The 22,185-nt window shown below is 39.6% G+C and overlaps 1 protein-coding gene across 1 annotated transcript in view; it reads right to left on the reverse strand.

Annotated features, from left to right (window-relative positions):
• The window catches only part of RHOJ (ras homolog family member J), a 76,813-nt gene extending 58,364 nt beyond the window's left edge, over positions 1–18,449 (reverse strand). Inside the window, exon 1 of the mRNA XM_010962245.3 lies at positions 17,647–18,449. Coding sequence (XP_010960547.1) covers positions 17,647–17,824 — 178 coding nt within the window. The 5' untranslated portion in view covers positions 17,825–18,449. The remainder of the gene's footprint in view (positions 1–17,646) is intronic.
• Between the last annotated feature and the right edge of the window lie 3,736 nt (positions 18,450–22,185).

Here is a 22,185-nt window from a genome sequence, read left to right on the forward strand (position 1 = left end):
AGGAACTAATTGCACTTATTAACTGCTCTGTGAATTTGGTATGAAGTAGGCTCTGATTTTTCACTAGGCAATAAATGATTTAAGACTTATTTTCAACAGTAAACAGTACAATTACAATTATTTTTTAGAATAGAGTGTTTTAATATCCAAATGTTCTTATGGTGAGTCTTTTTAAGGTCATAAGAATGGATTTACATGCTTGATTAGAAACGATTCTTCTGGTGCTGCAGCTGGGTGATCTGGGCTGTGGAGACCACCCCCTCCCCACACCTGCTGTGAGATAAAGCCAACAGTTTGGAAGCATTTCCACCCATAAGAGTAGTGAGCAGGCTGTGTGCATGAGTTACAGTACGTGGAGCAGAGACCGCTGGTTCTGAGCCCTATTTCTGGCACTCATGCATATTGCTTATGCATGTGTAAAGGAACAAATAAGGATTAACTGCATTCTCAGAGATGCGGTCCTGGGGAAAGAGGATGTGTTACTTCCATGCTTTTGCTGTATTTTGTGTCTAATTACATTTTGTGTCATTCTCCATGTCATTTTATGTCATGCAGCATTTAATAAATAAAGTGATTTATTACTAATAAGAAACAATAACCTTTGGTAGTGTTTTCCAGCACACAAAATGTTTTCATATGCATTATATAATTTATAATTTCTTGAGGATGTTTGGCAAATACAGATAGTTGCCTGGGGACCCCTATAATACCGTGTTATCAAGAAGACAGGTTACTTCCTAGATACCTGGTTTCAACGTAAAATGACATGTTAGAGAGAGTTATAGTGGTAATGAATTTGCTCAACAAGATATTTTTAGAGGCTCTCAGGGTAGAGTAAAATTAGACTGTGAAATGAGACTATAGAAACTTTTAACGGGCTTTTATAGGTAAGCCGATCTTTTCTTAAAAATAAATAAAACTCATTGAAATCATCTTGTAGGGATGAGATTAAACCCTAATCTGGAAAAGCAGAGCTGTGTAAGGGCAATACCTGAGGAGTGTAGCCATGTATATCCTTCCTTCTTTTTTCTACCAAAAGAGTTGGGGGTTTTTCTGTTTCTCTGTCTCTCTGGATCTCTCTCTCTCTCTCTCTCTCTCTCTCTCACAAACACACACAGTCAAGATCAACAGTGAGTTGCATTGCACTTATTTTAATCTTGCAGAGGTGTCCATGAACTTAGATGGGAATGCTCATAGTGAAAACACTGCCGCCAGCGCTGAACTGATAAAATAGGTATGGAAGTCACCTTCTTTGAATATTTCACGATTTTCCTATGAAACTCTCCAGATAGTAACCTCCTCGTGAGGGAAACACTCATCCAGGGGTGACAGAATGAGGCTTCAGGGCAATAATCAACTCACTGAATGTGCCCTTCCCTTCCCTCCCTTTTCTGTGTACCTCTGTGGATCACCTAGGATGCTGTAAACCAGAAATTAACACAACATTGTCGACTGACTATACTTCAATTTAAAAAATTAACAAAAAAAGAAATAACAAAACACCTTTTAAGGAAGTTGCATTCCTTTGCCTTTGTTCTCTTGACACCTGGACCCAACACAGTATCAGGCTGCTCCCATGATGGCATGGATCCATTCACCCTGAAATCATCTCCGATCCTTTGAAAGAGAAGATGCCCAAGTTACTTTGGAAGTCGGACAGCAATGTCATATTTGAACCAGGGCTTGTCCAGATCCCTTATTTTGTAGTTGAAGACAATCTCTTTGAGCATGTCCGTGGGAGATGTATAATGCAATTTTCATCCCTGGGGCATCCATTGTGTTCCTGACACTGGAAAAGGTGCTACATCCTTTATCACTATTCTCTGGTGCTAGAAATATAATCAGCCCTTGTAACCTAGTGCTGACTCTAAGCCCAAGTGTGATAGAGGGAAAGAGCCTTGCCTTATGGGAGCAGCCTGGCAGAGGAGGAGAGAAGCAGCTGTTTTAAGGGAGGTATTCACATAGCTGAGAGACAACAGAGAAGGAGGAGTGGGGAAGCTATGGGGGTCTTATTGCCTTAAGAGACCTGCATAACAATACAGATATTTAGAGATAGGACATAATGCCAGATTCTTTAGTAAAAAATTATAGTTCTGCTCTTTGAATTTCTGCATCTTTAGCCATTGAGTGATAATGTGTATAAAAGAAGGAAGGTGTTTGGGAAGTCAAGTTAAAACCACAGTCTTTTATGATTCAAGAACACTTGGATCTGTGCTAAAAACACCCAGCTCTCACTTTTTGTGCCTGCTCTGATTTAATGGAACAAGACTCCATGCAGATCCTGCTTTAAATAGCACCTCTCTTGGGGAGTAAGATGGAGTTACCTGGTCAGGGAGCCCAGGGAGTAGGAATTCCCTGTGCTAGTCTTCATCCTTCGAATACAGGAATGTTCCTGCCTCTGAGACGTGATGTTAAAATGAGCAAAAAGGAGAAATAAGGATATTAGAAGAGGAAGATCATTGTATGTACTGAAGAAAGGATCCTAATGGATCCTAGTGGAAAAATGACCAAGGATTTGGGGCTGAAAGAACCTTGTCCTTGAAGAATCACAGAGAAAAATTTTACTTAATTTTCTCTTTCCATAGATTTGACAGACATTGTTTAGGGGTAGACTTGCATTAGTCCTTCTGTTATTATTTTATTTTATTTTATTATTTTTAATTGCAGTGCAGTCAGTTACACTGTGTCAATTTCTGGTGTACAACACAGTGTCCCAATCATGCATATGTATACATGTATTTGTTTTCAGTTCCTGTTCTTTTTCATTAAAGGTTATACAAGATATTGAATACAGTTCCCTGTCCTTCTTCAGTCCTCTTGCATCGTGGTATAATTTCCATCACTGAATTTCTATGATTCTCACATGAACCATTTAAATATTTCTCAAGTATTTTTTTCCTTAATAGAGGATACAATTTAAATAGTATGAGTATGAAAGTTGGTTTATCAGGAGCTGCTTGTCAAGTTAGTATACCACTGCCTTTCTCTTAGAAGATGTTTATTCCCTTTTCTGCAGAATTCACCAGATAGAGGGACTTGAGAGGTGGAAGAAAGCCCTAGTGCACATACCAAAGAAAGTGTAGGATTTTTAAAATAAGAAGACTAAATAAGAACAAAAACAATTTTTATGAGGCTTTTTTTCGAGTATGTCATCTATCTTTCAATAGCTGATTATTGATTTTAAGAACCATGAAAAGAACAACAAAACTGCATGAAATCCTCTGAAGTCATCATTTTCAGTTACTTTGTTCACAGGTTGTTGGTGCCCATTTACAAAGAAATAGAATAATGCTAACAGTTTTTTTAACGGACAAATGGATCATTCTGTGGGCTGACTGACCCTTCTCATCCTCAGAATGCTTTACTTGGTGCTTTTTTTCTCTGGGCTTTGGGTGATTATCAGGGTCTGTAGGAGTAACCAGATGTCAACTCTGTAAGTGGAGCTAAGTGTCTGTCAGTGGAATAGAAATTCTCTTCCTCATTTCACAGGGAGCAGGCTTCTAAACTGTCCGTGAATTGTAAAAGCAAGGCGGCTGAAGCAGCAGTATCAGATAGGAAAACTATGATAGGGTTACTGGCTCCTTGTGACATGGAACACAAATAAAATGCGTTTTTCCAAATGCCGTGTGGATGCTTTGAAAGCTATGCATCTATGAATCCATCTTCCCAAAGAGGGTCCCTTTTACTCCTCCCCTACCACTGGAAGAGTCAACACTTGGATAGCAGTTGAAATTTTGGAAATCACTTGAGGACCCACATATACAAGTAGACACAACATGAAGTAATTTCTTTTACTGTGTAGATTACTTAAGTTTAATTGATGATGTAGTAGGGTCCAAAATAACTCATGATCTCTTGTAGGTATTTCAGGGTTTGTTTATACCTTGGAACTCAAGATTTCTTTCTGTGTCCAGAAAAATCTAGGTTACCCTGGAACAGAATGTCTTCTGTGAAACTGGAATTCAGTCAGTGGTAATTGGTGAGCTTGTTAAATAGGATTCTTGTCTGCTGTACACTACCCTGAAGAAGCATTTAATGTGTTGACTGGTAGGAAGTGAATGAAGTAAAAAAAAAATTATTCATTTGTAATCTACTATATACTAAATCCTAGTAAGACTAGCATATCTGTTACAATGATAGAATATTCAGTACTATAAAATACAGATCTGTGATAACCTCAGGGACCAAAATGTCTCCTATAATACCAAAGAGTATGTCAACCTAAGGACACATTAATTCCCTAATAACAAGGACAAAACCCCCAAAATAGAGGTGATCTAAAAGATTATTTAGCCTAGATTTCTACATCTTGTTAGTACTACATCTAACCATGTTGACGAAGTACCCGTTACTATGAAAAAATTACAAAGCCTACTTACTGTGTGCTTTGAAATTACAGATTTGAAATGTAAGTTGTTCATGCTTTACTTGAAGTGAATTCATGAGAAGTTGCCCAGTAAGAACGAGGAATGAATAGGTCAAGTATCTATGAAGGGAGTTGGAAAGATCTGCGTGTATTGTCTGAGGATGATAAGGATGAAAATTTCCTTGGTCTTCAGATACACTGAAAGCTGTTATTCTGAGGACGATAAAGAGGATTCCTCCATCTATGTTAACTTGAGTGAGAGAAAATGGCTTCGATCTGCAGCCTGAAAGTTTCAGCTTATCTCAAAGGGAGGACTTGGTGGGGAGAGTTATTTGGAGGGTAAATGAATGAAATGAACAGAGTACAATCTCTACAGAAAAATTTATGCCTAATATTGACACTTAAGATTTAACATTCACTCTGTCTCTTGTGAGAAGTTTGGTTGAAAACATGTTTACTATTGAAAATTCTTAAGGCTCTAATTTACCAGCTTGAACTATTGTAAATGTCCTATGAAATTTCATTTTAGCTGAGGAAAGAAGTATTTGGGCTTATAGTGCAGTCTTATCCAATTTGAGCAGAGGAGGCTTGAGGAGAGAGAGCACAGCCATTTTCCTCTTAATCACTAAAGCGCCCCATTATTAATATACATGAACATGTTCATTGTATTTCTCACAAGCATACCAACTGAAAATTAGTATACTTTCTAGCAAGTGAATGGTTACATTTTATCAACAGCATTCATAATTTTTAGGAAGTTTACACTTGGTATAGACTAAGGACATTATTGACTTATTGTTTTTCTCTTAATTACTCTAATTATTTGAAAAAAAAGTGACACAATACATACATTAGGGAATTAAATTTTTCTTTTTGCCTCTAGTATATAGCATCCAAAAACCTATCTCTAATATAATTAGGAAAACACTTTTTTTTTTTTGCCTCATTAAATCATTCAGCTCACAAGTTTGAAATTGGACTGGAAACAAAAGCTTTTGGAATTTTTTTCGTAGAAAAATAAAATTGTTTTACAATTTTTAAAGAAAGCCAATAAACTATTCTCGAGTGTATGTCCATGATGCTTAGGATAGATCCTTTGAGGATGTAGGAGAATCAAATTTCAACATAGAAAATTATCCTGACTGTTTACCCGGGGTGCTAACTTCAGTGCAGTGCAGTGGTTAAGACTGTGAGACTCTCGGATGTCAGCCATCCATTCATTCAATCATTTATTCATTCAATCATTCAACAGACATTTTGGGTGTGTATTGTGTTGTAGGCTAATTCCAGACATTGGGGACATAAGAGTAAATAAGACAGAAAGAAACTTTCCTTTATGAAGTATACATTCTAGGGTGAGACAAGCACTGGACAAATAAATAAACACATAAGATAATAACTGTAGAGAAAATAAACAGGTTTTGAAAAGGTGGTCAGTTTAATCAGGGTGATTTGGCCTCCTGAGGAGGTAACATTTGAACTGACAGATTTTAATCCCAATTCTACCACTTCCTGGTCCTGTGGTGTTGGACAGGTTCCTTCTCTGAGTTTCAATTCTCTCATCTGTGAAATGAAGATACTTACTAATTAGAAATAATTTGAGGCTCAAAGAAGATAGCAAAGTAACACAAGGCTTGGCCCATATTAAATACTTAGCTAATTAATATTAGTTAGTTACTATTTTATTAGTAAACTGTAAAAAGGACCAGGAAGCAGTTTCTTTCATTAGAGTACATTCTGCTCAGGCCACACAGAGCATTGTTTTTCTCTCTTGTTGGCAAGTAGGATCGCATTCTGAGGCCTGACTGACTAATCTGTATTAAAACAGCTGGAGAGACTCCAAAGGAAGGCTTGGTCCCCGTGAGCAGGAGTGCTGGTCAGTTAGTTGTCCAGATGAGGATGCCTGAGACTCAGTTACAAAATGTCTGTCTCTCCCAGAATTTACATGTTATCTCTTTCAGGAGCCAGATTCTAGCCCAAGGAGAAGCTTTCTGGGACTCTGAGAAGTTGAATTTTAGGCAACGATCCATTTTTGTTTTTTCCCCCCTCCTTTCCGCCAAATGTTAGGTCAAAGCATGAAGAAGAACAGAAAGATTTGCAGAGGGGAAACAGATGTTTATGTTCATTTCACAATCATGGGCCCGGTGGATATGGAAGAGCTCTAACAGTATCCAAGACAGAGCTGCACCAAAACCACCCCAAGGATTCCAGTCTCTTTCCTGTTTGCTTAAGACTCCTTTGCCTCCTCCCATGAGACTAGGTGTTCTCTAAGTTTCCCTCAGTGACCCCTCCAAAGGTCTCACAGTCATGCTGATGGCTGTTCTGCAGACAGCAGGCTCAGTGAACAGCGATTCTCACTTACACAGCTTTGCCAGTCCTGCCTACGGCTCTTCTCCCAGCAGCTGGTGCTCGTGCGCCCGAGTCTGCCTGGTTAGCCTTCTTCCTGCTCTGTTTTACAGCTCTCTGCGGCTTTCCCCACCTTGCGCCAGCCTCTGCAAACACCTCTGCTTCTCAGCCTTGTGCATTCTCTTTCTTCCAGGGTCTCTCTGTGTCCCAGCCATGGGCACAGGTCTTTCTAAAAAGCACTCTGACTCCTCATTTAGGAATTTGCTAGCTGTTTCTGAGAGGCTCTGAGGGCCTCTTCTGTTTTACACAATTTCTCCTGTTAGAAACTACCAACTCAAGAAATTCTATATATATGTATACCTATTTTTAAATTGCTTTTTACTGATTGATGATTGTTTATGGAATTGTTCCTCTTAACTTGATTTCTAGGCATTTTTATATCATAGAGAAGGGTTTTATGAACTTTCTAAATTACATTAGATTGAACAATAGGAACTTAAGATAGCCAGTGGTTTTGAACTACAAAATGGTAATTTCATAGGTTCCACCTAAAAAGGAATGCTTAGGATGCTTGTTGAAGTTTACATTTACAGCTCTTTCTCTTATTGGGTCTGGTATAGCAGCTCTGGTATGGACCAAAGAATCTGTATTTTTTTTTCCCTTTTAAAATTGAAGTACAGTTGATTTACAATATTGTGCTGGTTTCAGGTGTAGAGCAAAGTGATTTAGTCATATATATATTTTTTCAGATTATTTTCCACTATAGATTATTACAAGATATTGAATACTATTCCCTGTGTTATACGGTAAATCCTTGTTGTTTATCTATTTTATGTATAGTAGTGTGTATCTCTTAATCCCATACTCCTAATTTGTCTCTCTCCCTCTCTCTTTCCCGTTTGGTAACCATAAGTTTGTTTTCTATGTGAGTCTGTTTCTCTTTTGTATATAGATTCATTTGAATTATTTTTTAGGTTCCACATAAAAGTGATGTCATATGATATTTGTCTTTCTCTGTCTGACTTACTTCACTTAGTATGACATTCTCTAGGTCCACCCATGTTGTTGCAAATGGCAATATTTCATTCTTTTTTATGGCTGAGTAATATTCCATTGAGAGAGAGAGAGAGAGAGAGAGACAGAGAGTGTGTGTGTGTGTGTGTGTGTGTGTATATGGAAACTCCATACTGTTTTCTATCATGGCTGCACCAAATTACAGAATCTGCATTTTTAACAGGCAGGTTTTTCTAATAACCAGGCAAGTTTGGGAAATTTAGGTATGTCATTTATAGTTGAATAAACATCTAATTAAATATGGCACTTAGGGCAATTTATATTGCTTATGGGTCGATTCTATTTGATGTAAGAAATTTTAACTTAGTGTGATGATGATTATTAAGTGTCCATTAAAATCTGTTCACCCTTTCTTTGGGCATATAGCTAACCTCTCTTATAGTGATGTGTGGCCTAGGGTTTAACTTCTCTCCAATGAAATGTGAACAGAAGTCATGCCTGCCACTTAAGGACCTGGCCCAGACCATGACTCTCTGTCCTCACTCTTCCGTATTCTTTCATCTTCTCCTGTCTAGATATAGAGCACTACAAAGTCCTACCCAATGGCAGAGTCACAAGATGGAAAAAAGTAAATCCTTGAATGACCATGTGGAACAGAACCATCTCATCCATCTGAACACTTGCCCAGGTCTGTTATCCAAGCAAAAAAATAGAATTCTAACAGTTTGAATCATTATATATTTGAGTCTATTTGTTCCACTAGCTTTTCTAGTGTGGTTCCATTATTACAAAAACCAAAACAAGTGTGCTGTTAGCTCCACCACTAAGAGGCAGGTAATAAGAAAACAGAACAGACTAGAAAGGTGAAGAACATTGTTACACCGTGGCAGAACATTCTGTACAGCTATTGTCTGCCGAATCTGGAGGGTAAACCTAATTCTTACTGAGTCTATAGCACTCAAAGAAAGGATTGGGAAAAGCCAGAATATTAGAGTATATTAGTTGTTGCTGTATTGAGCCAGGTGTCATAAGAAAGAAGAGAATTGAGTTGGTTGTTTTTTAAGCAGAGGTTGATAGAACGCCACTCTTAATGGCCTTCTAGAGAAGGAAAATCGACCATTTTTGGATTCCACAAATAGAAGATACAATTAAAAAAGGATTTGAGCAACAAATGTTCATTTCTGTGTTTAAACAGGGAATCAACTCTGTGGCAAAGATAAGTTCCAGGGAACTCATCTAAGTTTTCTGCTTCATATGGCCTCTATGTAGCTATTGTTAATTTGAGGGCAAAAGGCACTGGCTAGACAAAGCAGGCAAATAATGTATGTTTAAGAAGTACGTCTGGGAAAGACATACTTTAATCTTGGATGTGGTTACTGGTACATGGAACTTAGCAGAAGCCAAACAAGTTTTTGAGAGAATTGCATTTCCGAAGAAACTCCAAACTTGGACTAAACAGTCTTATGACTATAAAACAACACTTGAGCCTCAAAATTGCACAAGCAAGAAGCTGGCTGTGAAAGCCGCATAGCTCCTAAGAAAGACAGAGTCCCTAAGGTCCAATTCAGATGTGTGTTATGGAAGATAACTGATGAGGAAGAAGAAATTCCCGGAGACCCAAGCCAGGGAAAGTTGAGAATAATGGATGAAGAAATTGCTCCCAGAGAATAGGATGAATGTCAATTCAAGAAACTTCCCCCACTGCCAGGGCATGGAGTCTTCTCAATATTTGCCATCAGGATTCTGTTATTGCTATGTCTCTCCCATTCTTCCCTTTTCCAGAAGGGGGTTTGAATATTTTTGGTTATCCCATCCCTGTTCTATCATTGTCTAAGGGGTGAGTGTGTGTATGGGGCACATCTTGTGGTCTTCTATCTCCATCAGATGGAAAGGACCACTTATCACCTGAAGATGCTTTGTTTTACATGTGGGAAAAAGAATGCAATGATATTTGGTGGCTAGAGAGCCTGATGCAAACAGAAATGGCTAGTTTCCATCAAAATCCATTCTTTCTCTTGCGGACATGTAGGTGGGTTTTATCTCCCAGCTTCCCTTAAACCGAGATGGGGCCTGGTGACTAAGTTATCTCCTATGGCATCTGATGGGAAATGATGTCCGTCACCTCCATGCCTGGCCCATAAAACTTTCAAAATTCAGGTTTCTCTATGCTCTTTCTCATTAGGCTGCTTGGATGCAGATGCAGATAACTATGAGATCTTAAGAGATGGCAGGGTCACAAAATGGAAAGAGCCTGGGTCCCTAAATGACTGAATGGCAGAACGCAGCTCCACTGACTTGACTACCTGCCCAGGACCATAACATCAGCAAAGAACATCCTGCTATGGTGTTAATCCGTTACATGTCTGGGTTTATTTGTTGTAGCAGATTAGCATACCCTAAATAACAGTGGCTTTTCAATTAATGCTGTTAGCTGTAAACCTATACACAGCTTACACTGTTTATTTACTGTTTCATGGCCTCCACTTACTCCCTTACAAGTTATTTAATCTCGGGCAAATTGGTTACTAACTTTGTGCCTTGGTTTCCTCATCAGTAAAAATTGAGAAAATAATAACACCTCATAGGAACACTGTGAGGAGGCAATGAATCTACGTCTGAAAATGTGTCAAATATGCCTGAATCGTAGCAAGGACTATGTAAGTGGACAGCTATTGCTACTGTTGTTGAGTACATGTTCTAGTGGCGTTTGAGTTTCAACCACACTGCGTGTAGGATCACACGTGGCCATAATGAAATTCACACTGAGATTGTGAACGACAGACACCATAAATAGAAGCTGTGGTGTGAACCAAGACAAAACGTGGAATGAATACACATGAATCAGGTCCTTTTGTCTCGTGAATATTGGGCACATCCAGAAAGTTGGTGGACTTCAGAGAATTCAGGAATGATATTGGGCCACTCTATGATTCACAGTGGGTACCTATTGAATTCATGATGGGATTTATTCTGACTGCGTTACACCCGGAAAATTAACTATCTAGATTCTGCTAACTAACCCAAGGGGTGGCATGGATTTCTGTTGATGGGAAAATACATTTTCAGCCTTATCAGAAACTGTATCCTTACATGAAGGGTAGGACCTTTGTATATCCTGTGACCTTGTGCTTGGGATTGGTGAGGGGGGTCATTTCTGTTGAGTTTTCTTACCTGTCCTTTCCTCAAAGTCCACATTAGTTGCCCACCTTCAAGCTGCCTTTGTAGAACAAGCCAACTATATCCCAAAACATAGATGTCCAATGTACAGAGCCATCTCTGAGCTAAATTTGTTCTTTGCCCCTCAAGAATAGGGAGTGATGGCAGATTCTGAAAATGCTATCCTGGAAATACAATACTGTTTACCTGAAGCCCAACCTCCTTGGGCAGTTAGGTACTAATAAAATGCATGAAGGATTTCCTAGCTTGGACAGTGTAGGGGGCCAGGCCTTGCAGAATGAAAGTCTTGGTCACAGGGAGCCTGTCCACTGAAGCCGGAATTGGCTGCAGGGCTTGGTTTGTCGCCAGCGGAAGCTGGAATGCAGAAGGGTTATGAACTGCAGATGCAGTTTCTTCTGATCCCGGGAGCGTGACTTTTCTGGGGTCACTCTGGTCACAGATACTTAGTTTTCTTTTTCCCTCTGCTATTCTTTGTTACTCCTGGGAGATGAAGCTCACGATTCACACTCTCTGCATGTGCTTACACTCTTAGGCACCACAGTGGAGATTGTGGAAGGGACTGTTTCTATAATTCCTGTCACTGCATCTTTGATGTGGCCTCCAAAAGTCCAGAAAAAGCATCACACACACACATCTCACCGCCTCAGAAAAGGACACTGGAAGGTTGAACACCTATAAGCCGTTGGGTACTGAGCATCATGGTATTTAGAAGGAAGTGATTCAACGGGCCCATTCTTGTCTCCTCTTTCACATATTTCTTTCATATTTTTGCCTAAGGTTAGAAACCTGGTGATTTATTTCAGTGTCCCAGGAGAGGCGTTTTAGTTTTGCTTTTGGCTTACAGAGAAGCCCAGAATCTCATCCCTTCTCCAGAGACTCTTGGGTGTCTTCAGAACGAACAAAAGAGAAGCTCCTGAGTAAATATTCCCAAGTGGGCAGAACTATGTCATCACACTTGATAGGCCTGGGGTTTTGTTTTTATTCACTTTTTATTATTTTATGTTAGTTTTCCCCTCATTGATTGGGCATAGTTTCCCCTTGCTCTGGCCATTAAGGTTCTGATTGCATCTACCTTGGACTGATAACCATTTAATTAGGTGGAAAAAGTTGAGAATCGATGTTCAGCTCTCTGGGAAAACAACTTCCTTTTACGTCTCACTCAGCTGATAGAGCAACTAGATTTTTTTCCCCTTTACACAAATTGTGTTAATATCCTGCATAGGCAGCCTAGATCTGCAAATAGTGACTCAACTTTTTAAACATAAGGGATTTTCCTAAAAGGGTGGGTGATAGAAAAAAGAGTCATAGACAAGACCAGTTATAATACAGAGGATGATGGACAAGGTGAATGAGGTCCATCATGCACAGGCTTCAACCTGAATGGCCTTATTTTACACAGCCGTGCACATAAATGTACAAACCACAAGCATAATCTAACTCAACATACAATCTAAATTCAAAATGGAATATGTCATCTGTCATGTGAAACATTAATTGGTAATACTTTGTCAGTGAGAGGTCTGCCGTAAAACTCAAAGCTGAAGATCAGATAAAGACAGGAAGGGAGAAGAAATATGATTGTCCCATGGTAAGATGTGAAATCTCTAAAGGTTGTTAGGACCTCTTGAGTCATTCCTGGAAGGGAGTAGGAAGCAGAGCCCAGAGATACTTCTTAGGCACACTTGTAAAAAGCATGAGTGATCCATTCTACCTTCTTCCTGCTGGCCCCAAGTTTTAGACCTAGCCCTTAGCTGAACTTGGGATTACTCTGGAAGATGCTCCTTTATTAAGAACTATAAATGTCTGAGTGGGTCACTCAAAGTTTAGGTAAGCTTTTGAATGTAATTCAAATGGAGGAATTTGAATGCATCCCATCTGTTTCCGAATGAAATTTTTACATTATATAGTTAACACCATTTAACAGATGTGATGCTGGCCCCTTGGGTCAAAAAAATTTAATTCCTGTAGGGGTAAAATGATTATTTAAAATGTGAGCAAAATAGTTCAAAAATATAATACATTTGATAAATATTTTGTATGTTCTTTCCTGAAGAGACATATATTGGACCAACAAATTGTTCATTTATTTGCCAAAGTTTTAATGGACCAGGACTTATCTAAGCACTTATCTAAGATGATTAAGACATAGGAATTAATTAATTCAATAACTAGCTATTGAGAGTTTATTATATGTTGAGTTCTAGTTAAGAGATGAGGATAGAGCAGTGAACAAGACAGAGTCCTTGCCCTCGTGGAATTTATATTCCAGTGTGGGACAAAAATGGTAAGCAAATAAATATAACATCAAGTAGTGTTAAATCTTATGAGAAAAGATGAAGCTGGATAGAAAGTGACTCTGTGTGTACGTGTGTTTGTGTTTGTGTGTGTGAATGCTTTGATAATGGGATCAATTGAAGATGAGGAGGATCTGGGGGGAATAAGGTCATGTTGGGGGAAGAACAAGTACAAAATCTTCAAGGAAGGAAGGAGTTTGGTGTGTTTGAGGAATATCAAGATGGCTGGTGTGGCTAGAGCAGAAATGCTGAAGAGCAGAGTGTTAGGAGATGAGGTTGGAGAGATATCAGGGACCAAGTCATGGAGTGCCTTGTAGACCATGATAAATGAGGTCTTAGGGTGAAGGGAAGTGATTGGTGGATTTGGGGCTATAGATAGTCCCTCTGTTAGCTGTGTGAAGAATTGACTACAGGAGGCAAGACCAGAAGCAGGGAATTGGGACGTGATTCCAGTACTTTGTGTGAGAAATGATGGTGGTTTGGATAAGAGTGAAAGCAGTGGAGATGGTGAGCAGTGATCAGGTTTGAGATGTATTTTGAATGTTGACCTGATTGATAGTAGGAAGGGATAATAACTGGTGGTTTGAATGGAGACGGATGGTAGGTATTGTCAAAGGAAGAAAGGAATTAAGGATAATAGCAAAATTTTTGTTCTGAGCAACTGGGTAAAAGATAGTGGTCATGTACTTCAATGGGAAAGAATGAGGAGGAGTAGATTGGGAGAATTAAAAAATTCTGTTTTGAACAGGTTAAGTTTGAGATGCTTATTGGATAACCAAATGGACAGTTGGTTATTTGAGTCTGGGTCAAGGACTTTTTTTTGTGGTAGAGATATACATTTGAGAGTCATCAGTGTATGAATAATATTTAAAGTAATGAGAGTAGATGCAGTCAACCAGGGCAAGAGCATAACTAGAGAAGGGGACTGAACACAAGTATGCCAACACAGAGTGGTAGGGAAGAGATGGAGAGAGATTTACCAGAGAGGGGAATAAAAACTGGGAGAATGTGGTATTCTAGGAACTAAGCAAGTGTTTCAAGAAGGAGAGTAATAAACCACAAGAAAAGCCTTCAAGAGATCAAGTAAGATGAGGACTGAGAATTGAACACCAGTTTTGGCAAGACATGACCCTTTCCTTCAGGAGCTTACAGTACAGTGGGGGTGGGAAAGTAAGGAAACAAATAAATTGTCATACAATGGTGGGAGCTGTGTTCTAGCAGTGTTAGCACATTTCTGGAGATGTGTTGAAGATAGAGCAAGGAATTCTCTTTGGGGAGTCAAGGAAAGCTCTGTCAAGGAAATCTCTATCAAGGAGAGGTAATTTTGGATTCTGGTAGGTAGGAAGAAGGGAAAATAACCAAGATTCATAGAACTTAAAAACAGCTTTTTCTACTTGGTTGTTGATTTTTCTACAATCACTCATGCAAAACTAATACTTTCTCTCTTGAGTGAATATCCCACTATTATTGCTCCACGTGGACATATTTATTAATTATCAGTAAGCACGGTGTCTATATTCTAGGGACAATACATTCACTCTGTCATACCCTACTCCATCTGGAGGAAGTTCTCTCTCTTTCTTTCTTTCTTCCTTCCTTCCTTCCTTTCTTTCTTCCTTTCTTCCTTTCTTTCCTCCTTTTCTTTCTTTTCTTTCTTTTCTTCTTTCTATTGATTAATGGAGGTACTGGGGATTGAACCCAGGACCTTCTGCACACTAAGCACACACGCTACCACTGAGCTGTTACCCTCCCCCACCGGAAGATATTCTTGAAATTATCTTTCCTTGTTGTAGTCTTTATCTTTTAATTAATTTTAATTCCCTTTCCTAGCTGTGTGCAAGTGTAGAGACCCTATTCTTAATAATAATAGCTACTATGTACCTAACGTTTATCATGTGTAAGGCTCTGTTCTAAGAACTACATGTATTACTTTATTTTGTTCTCATGATCTTAATACCTCTATCGTCTCTTTAAAAAATTCATGATAACTGAGGTACAGAGAAGTTAAGTAACTTGCTCAAGGCCACACAGTAATGGCAGAGCCAGTATTAGAACTGGGCTGTCTGGCTTCAGAGCTCACTATCTTGAACAGTATGCTGACTTCCATTCTTACTGTTATATCTTCACCTTCCTGGGATGGGCGGCTATTAGGGAAAAATCTTCTTTAACAGAGAGATTCTCTTTGACTTGAATTTTTTAAAATTCTTTGCCTGCAGTTTTCTAGACTCAGTAAACCAGTTGCAGAATGAGCCAACAGGACCCAGGGACCGGACAGTGGAGAAGAGAGCATGAGTTCTTTTACAATTGTAGATTCTAGTGTGACTGTGTAAGGGTTTACGTTCAATCAGTTCCTGTATGAGGAGGAGGGTAGTAGAAAGAGTTAGGGTCTTTGTGGGAGAAGACCCCTCTACTAATGGATATATTCACTTCCTTGCGCTCCTAAATGTATGTGGCTCGTGTCTTCATTTCCCTTATAAACTAACTGCAAGCCCATGAGATGACTGTGTACTTACAAAGGTACAAAGTATAAACCAAAGTAACAACACTTGGGAATGCCTACTATGTGTAAAGTATTGCTTTGGGTACAGTGGCTGAGATTTCTTGAGAGCTCAAACATGGGGTAGCCAAAATCTTTAAGAGAGTTTGTTGCTCAAATAACAGTAAGTATGTACACGACTGAAATATAAAACAGCTTGATCCTACTGGACTCTAGCCATGGTTCAGCCTTTGTTTGATCGCTAATGTATCTTCTTATAGGCTGCCTTTGTCTCTAAGGATGGCTTCAGCCTCTTTCTTCCTGACACTATACTGTAATCGGTTTCTCCAATAAATGGGGAGGGGAGATATAATTTTTAAAAGCACTTAAAAGCTCTCCTTTTGATAGACTTTGGGTTCCACTTTTGATCTAAAAGTTTTTGAAATTAGGTACCAGCCAGTTCCCTATCCTGGCAGAAAGAGGGTGTAGAAAAAATAACCTTTGCTGAGATGTTTACAGGTCAAGTTGCAGACCTAATTTTATAATTAGTTTTTTTTTCCCTCAAGGTGAAAGTCTACCTGTAGTTCTCTTTATTCTGTTCTCATTAAGATTTTTTTCTCAGGGCATAGTCACCATATTTTCAGAAAAGCTTAAGGGAGCCAGTGTTCAAATTTATTCTTAATTTCCACAAATATAGAAAACCCTGCTGGGAAGAGAAGACTGTTTTCACTGTGGTTCCCCCCGGTCTGCTATGTAATAGTGTCATAAATCATGTACGCGTAGTAGGAGGCGGAGTCATAGGTGATTGTTTAGTTCTGGAAAAGAAGCTACTTCCTATAGAAAGGATTTCAAATGGCCCCACAGCAAAGCCAGCGCGCACACAGGTTTCCTGTGGGCCGCTTCCCCTTTGCTGAGCCGGACCTAAAGCCAAAGTGAAGACGAGAAATTTTCCTCTCACAAAACCTCAAATCTCTGGTAACTCAAGCTGATCTTACTGTGATATAGTGATCAAGTTGATCACTGTATTAAAAAAAGTTATACAATCTAGGCTATTGTAAACTCAGAGAATTTTATGAGTTGACTTCTAAGAAATTTAGTAAGTTTTCTTGCGGGGAGGGGGTAGATTAAGAGAAAAAGGAAGAGTCAAGATGCAAAAAATTTAGATAAGCTATCACACTACAAACTTTAGAACACTCAAAAAAATGTACCTGGAAGACTGTAGTGACTACAGTATCTTAACTCTCAGACCTTAAAATATTTTGTGCCATATTTTGTCCTTTTGAGACAGGTTTTGAAATACTAAAATTTTATTTTTATGTTTATTTTTACTTTAAAAACATATTGATTAAAAATACCATTTTTAGTTCCAGATACAGATTGTCTGATAGATATTTAAAACCTTTTAATACTCTTCCCTCTAACTACCTCCACAGGAAAGTGAAAGTATAAGCACAGCACCAATTTTCACAGAAAAAGGAATGTTCTAATGTTGTTAATCTCAGCATTTCATTTATAAATGGCCCACGGTGAATATGTGAAAAGTGGCAAGAACACTTCCTTCACCAGTTGTGTGGTTAGTGGGGATTTTTTTTTTTTTTTTTGGTAGAAAAGAATTGTGATGCAGTTACACTATATTTTAAAATGTTCACAGTAAAAAGCTGATGAATCTTCGGGCAAATGCTGAGTAAAATTTCTGGCCCCAAAGCCTAGGGGGCAGTTCAGGGTTTTTCCCTGCGTTACTCATTTAATTTACGACGGGTAAAAAGGGCTGCAATAAAATTGATCTACGAGTTGTTCTAACAAGTCCAGCAAAGACCTTGGTTGTACGTTACGCCCAGCTACCTGGCTCCTGCCAGGCCCACACCCAGGACTGATGGTAGAGATAAACCAGCCCCTCTGGAGCCGGGATGTCGCCCCCCTCATCCCAGAGGGTGGTACCCCAGAGGCAGGGGGCGGTTTTCCACTTTCCTTACCTGCGTAGTGGTCGAACACAGTGGGCACGTATTCCTCCGGGAAGGCGTCGTTGGCGTAGCTCATGAGCAGGCAGGTTTTGCCCACGGCGCCGTCCCCCACCACCACGCACTTGAGCATCTTCTTCTCCTCGCGGCCGCCGCAGCCGCAGCTGCCGTCGCTTGCCTCCTTGCCGTTCATTCTGGCGGTTCCGGCTGCCGTGACCGTGACCGCGCGGCTGCTGCTGCTTCTCCCGCTTCTCCCAGAGCCCGTGCACAAGCGGCAGGCTTGAGATCAGGCTGTCTCACTCTGGGCACCTCGGGTGGCGCAGACTTGTCCCAAGTGGCTGGCATGTGCCCTCTGGCTGACCATCCTGGTCAAGAAAGGTAACACGCTGATGTTGATGAAAGGGGTCTGTCCCTTTTCCCCAGCAGTTTGAGTTAAGAAACCCTCATTTTCACCGATTCTAGGGGCTTCCTGTCCGTCTAGAAGTGTCAACAGCCTGAGGGTTTCACTCTGCTCTCCTGTTCTCCCAGCCTGGCTGAAGACACAGTGGAATTTTGCTAAATCTTCCCCATTTTCCACTTCATATCTAACATGGAGGAAAGCTGGGCTTTTTCATGGAGTTTTCCCTTGCTTCCTCCAGCTTGCCGAGTGTCAGGAAATCATGGGTTTCCTGCTGCATTCCATATTAGGATCAGTGGGCTGGAGAAGGCTGTAACAATGGGAGCTCTGTGTGTGTGTGTGTGTGTTTGTACTTCTGGGGAACGCTGCCAGGACGTGGAGTGGGGAAACACTAGGGGTCCCGCTGCAGACTCAAGCTGTCAGACTTCCTGTTCCATCCGCGGCTGGGAGGCTGTTTGCCTGTGGCTGGCTGGGAAGAAGCTGACGAAAGGATGGAAACTGGGGAGGACTCTCTGCCCCAGGAACAGAGGGAACGGTTTAAATGAACAGAGAGAACCACACCAGCCGCTGTAGCATAACACATGACATCATCCCTCGCTGAGTCGCCAGTTAAAAGCTCTGCAAATTAAAGATGGTCAGTTCTTTGCACACTTAAGTGAGAAACCTTACACAAATTGTCCTGGCAGTAAAGAAGAAAACTTTCCAGAGTTTCATTATTTCAGAAGGAAAGGTTCTTGGAGATCATAGGTATGAGATCTGTGATAAAGTTTGTAAGCTGCCACGTTTAAGCACAACGCTCAAACGTGTATTCCAGACACAACCCTTTTTATGGTTGTAGCACATAAGAAATCAATCAGATGTGGGATGCTTGCATCTTCTCATTAGCGAATAAACACACATGTGCTTGGCTCACCCTTACTCTTGGAAGTGAGAGTGTGTGGGACGGCTGTGTTGGTTTGTTTCAGGTCCCCAAACGCTGCTTTTGCCGGAACAGTTCCGTTTTTTTATTTAGTTTTCTCTTGTTCCTCAGCCTGGCCCTCTTCAATTACAAAGGAGCCATTGGCAGCTAATTTATTTGTCTGCTGGTTCACTCAAAACGAAGCCCCTTTGAAGCTCGGCATTTGATTAATGTACTTGGTCTTAGAAAAGAAGCAGAATTCTGCAAGTGATTTTGACAAGTGGGTAAAGTACTTTTTTGTTGGGGGAACTGTGTGTTTCTTTGAGATTTTTGAGCACTAAGTTTTAAGAATTCAGATTATCTAGATTATCCGATTGATTTGAGGAGGTTTATTTTTTTTTAAATTTTTTATTTTTTTGTGGATGGGGTGAGAAGCCTGTTTTAATAAGTGGCTGTCAATATTATATATATCCACACATATATGCTACTGTATAATAGATATAGCCTCACACTTCCTCTGTGTTGGATTATAGTAAAATTTGCCATAGTGTTTAGTGTCCTAATATTTCTTTCCTATAAGAAATGGTGATTTGGTCATGTTGTTATGTATCTACTAGATTATGTTTCTGTAACAACTCCCAATGCTCAATAATTTAAAATAAGATGTATTTCAGTGAAGTATCACCTCATGCCTGTTAGAATGGCTGTCCTCAAATAGTCCACAAATAACAAATGTTGGCAAGGATGTGGAGAAAAGGGAGCACTTGTACACTGTTGGTGGGACTGTAAATTGGTGCAGCCACTGTGGAAAACAGTATGGAGGTTTCTCCAAAAACTAAAAACAGATTCACCATATGATCTAGCAATTCTACTCCTGAGTATATATCTAAAACCCCCCTGACTAATTCAGAGAGACACATATACCCCAGTGCTCATAGCAGCACTATTTACAATAGCCATGACATGGAAGCAAACTAAGTTTCCATCAACAGATGAATGGATTAAGAAGATGTGGTATATATGTACAATGGAATATTATTCAGCCATAAAAATGAGATTCTGTCATTTGCAGCAACATGAACGGACATAGAGAATATTACCCTTAGTGAAATAAGCCAGACAAAGACAAATATTGTATATTATCACTTATATATGGAACCTTAAAAAACCCAAATGAATGTGCATGCAAAACAGAGACAAACTCATGGTTCCCAAAGGGGAGAGGGGATGGGGGATGGACAAATTAGAGGTAGGTAGGGATTAACAGATACAAACTGCTACATCTATTTATAATACAAAATAGATAAGTGATATACTATATAGCACAGGGAGTTATAGCCATTATCTTGTAATAATATATATAATACTATAATGGAGTATAGTCTGAAAAAATACTGAATCACTATGTTGTACAACTGAAACTAATGAAACTAGTATAATATTGTAAATTAACTGTAGTTTGATTAAAGAAATAAAATACTGTATATTTCTTGCTCATATGGTATCTGTACTGTGTATTTTTGTCAGCTTCATTCAGGGATCTAAGCTGGTGGATAAGCCACATTGAGAACATTGATGATCCCTTTGGCAGAGGAAGAAATTAATGCAGTGAAGTGGCATTGGCCCTTAAAGCTTCCTTCTGGAGGTGACACTCCTGCTGACATAGCCAAAGCAAGTCTCATACCCATGCTAGGTTCAACAGGATCAGAAGCATAATCCCACCGTGTGCCAGGAAGGAGAGAACTAAATATTGGTGAGCAGCTTGAATAGTTCAGAGATAGTTTAGACAACCAGAGATAGTCTAGTTGAGGTTCAGTAGTAAGTGCGAGAGTTGAATTGTTCAGGTTTAGTGCCATTCTGCAGCATTGGAAGCCACCTATGACTTCATGTGATTTATGGAATTTTATTTTCATTTAGCCTACCTGAAACGTCTGGAACGTGCAATAATAAAATTGCAGTAGGCTCAAGTGTGAAGGCCAAACAGATCTGTGCAGGGGAAGGAGTGATTGACCGTGCCAAGAGCCTCACCCTGGGAACGAGCAAGACCACTTTGAGCACGGGGTGATGATGTGTTTGGCAGAACCTTATACAGGTTCTGCCTTTGACCTGGTTCCTGAAGTCAGGCAGTAAATGTGGCATGGAGTAAATACTCCGTTCAAATATGGAGTTCTTAAACATGGCTGCCCGTCCTGTGTTCCTACACCACAAATATGCCCCAGCCCACTGAGCACTTGGCCAGGGGAAGACTGAGAGATTGGATTGGATGAAATTTTGCCACATCTGTGTATAACCTAAACCTTGTGCCATCAGGCACAGATACTTAAGTCCATGCCAATTGCTATGTGGACTGTAATTTAACAGACATTTAAAGAGACCTGAAGCAGCCAATTATAGGTCCTTTATGTCTAACTCAAAATCCAACCTGACAGATTGGATTATATGCAAAGATGGATCATGTCCATTGAGAATGTTGGCTGTATTTCTCAAGATAAATTTGTTTCATCACTGTTTACTATTTCTACCCATCACTGCCAAATTGAACATTTGTGGGGAAAAATGTTTGAGACGCCCTAATGAAAATGGTCAAACAAGTTAGAATTTCATTAGCCTGCTAATTATATGAATCATGTTGTTCATGTAAGAATAAATCTTCTTAAATATTAAAAAATTGACCTGAATCAGAATAATACAATCTTAAAAAAAAGTAAAGACAATTCAATATTGTTCTTATAGGTCCTTGAGTCCACAGAACTGTGACTACTTGTCCAGATAAAATGGTCAAGAAGATACTTAATTTCAAAAGTTTATAAGTATGAGTTAAGTGGTCTGAAGGCTATTTGCTACAATATTCCTTACTAGATGCCTGTACTTTAGGATCTTCAGTCATGTCAATGACGGAGTGGTGGTTTGTAGCCATTAATTATTTGGTTTACCTCAAGCACCAAGTTTACACAAACTGACCAGTACATGGTAAGATCTTCTTGGACGATTTTTCCTGCTTTTTCCAAGAGGTCTTAATTCCCTGGCTCCGTCTGGTCCTCTAAGCTTTGGCTTCACATGAATTTTCCCAAATGCCAACAGTGCATTTTTGCATAAAATTCTAATTCCTCTGATTAATTCCAGTTTTTGTTTGACTTTAATAAAAGCGCTTAGACTTTCTCCCGTCTATTTTTTTTCCTTTTGTGCTTGAAACTAGAAGTTATACAGGGAGATAATGCAATTGTATCAGATACCCTGATGCTGGATTAGCCTCTGTGTA

The sequence above is a fragment of the Camelus bactrianus genome, chromosome 6, assembly GCF_048773025.1.
Source record: "Camelus bactrianus isolate YW-2024 breed Bactrian camel chromosome 6, ASM4877302v1, whole genome shotgun sequence".
NCBI classification, from domain to species: Eukaryota; Metazoa; Chordata; class Mammalia; order Artiodactyla; family Camelidae; genus Camelus; species Camelus bactrianus.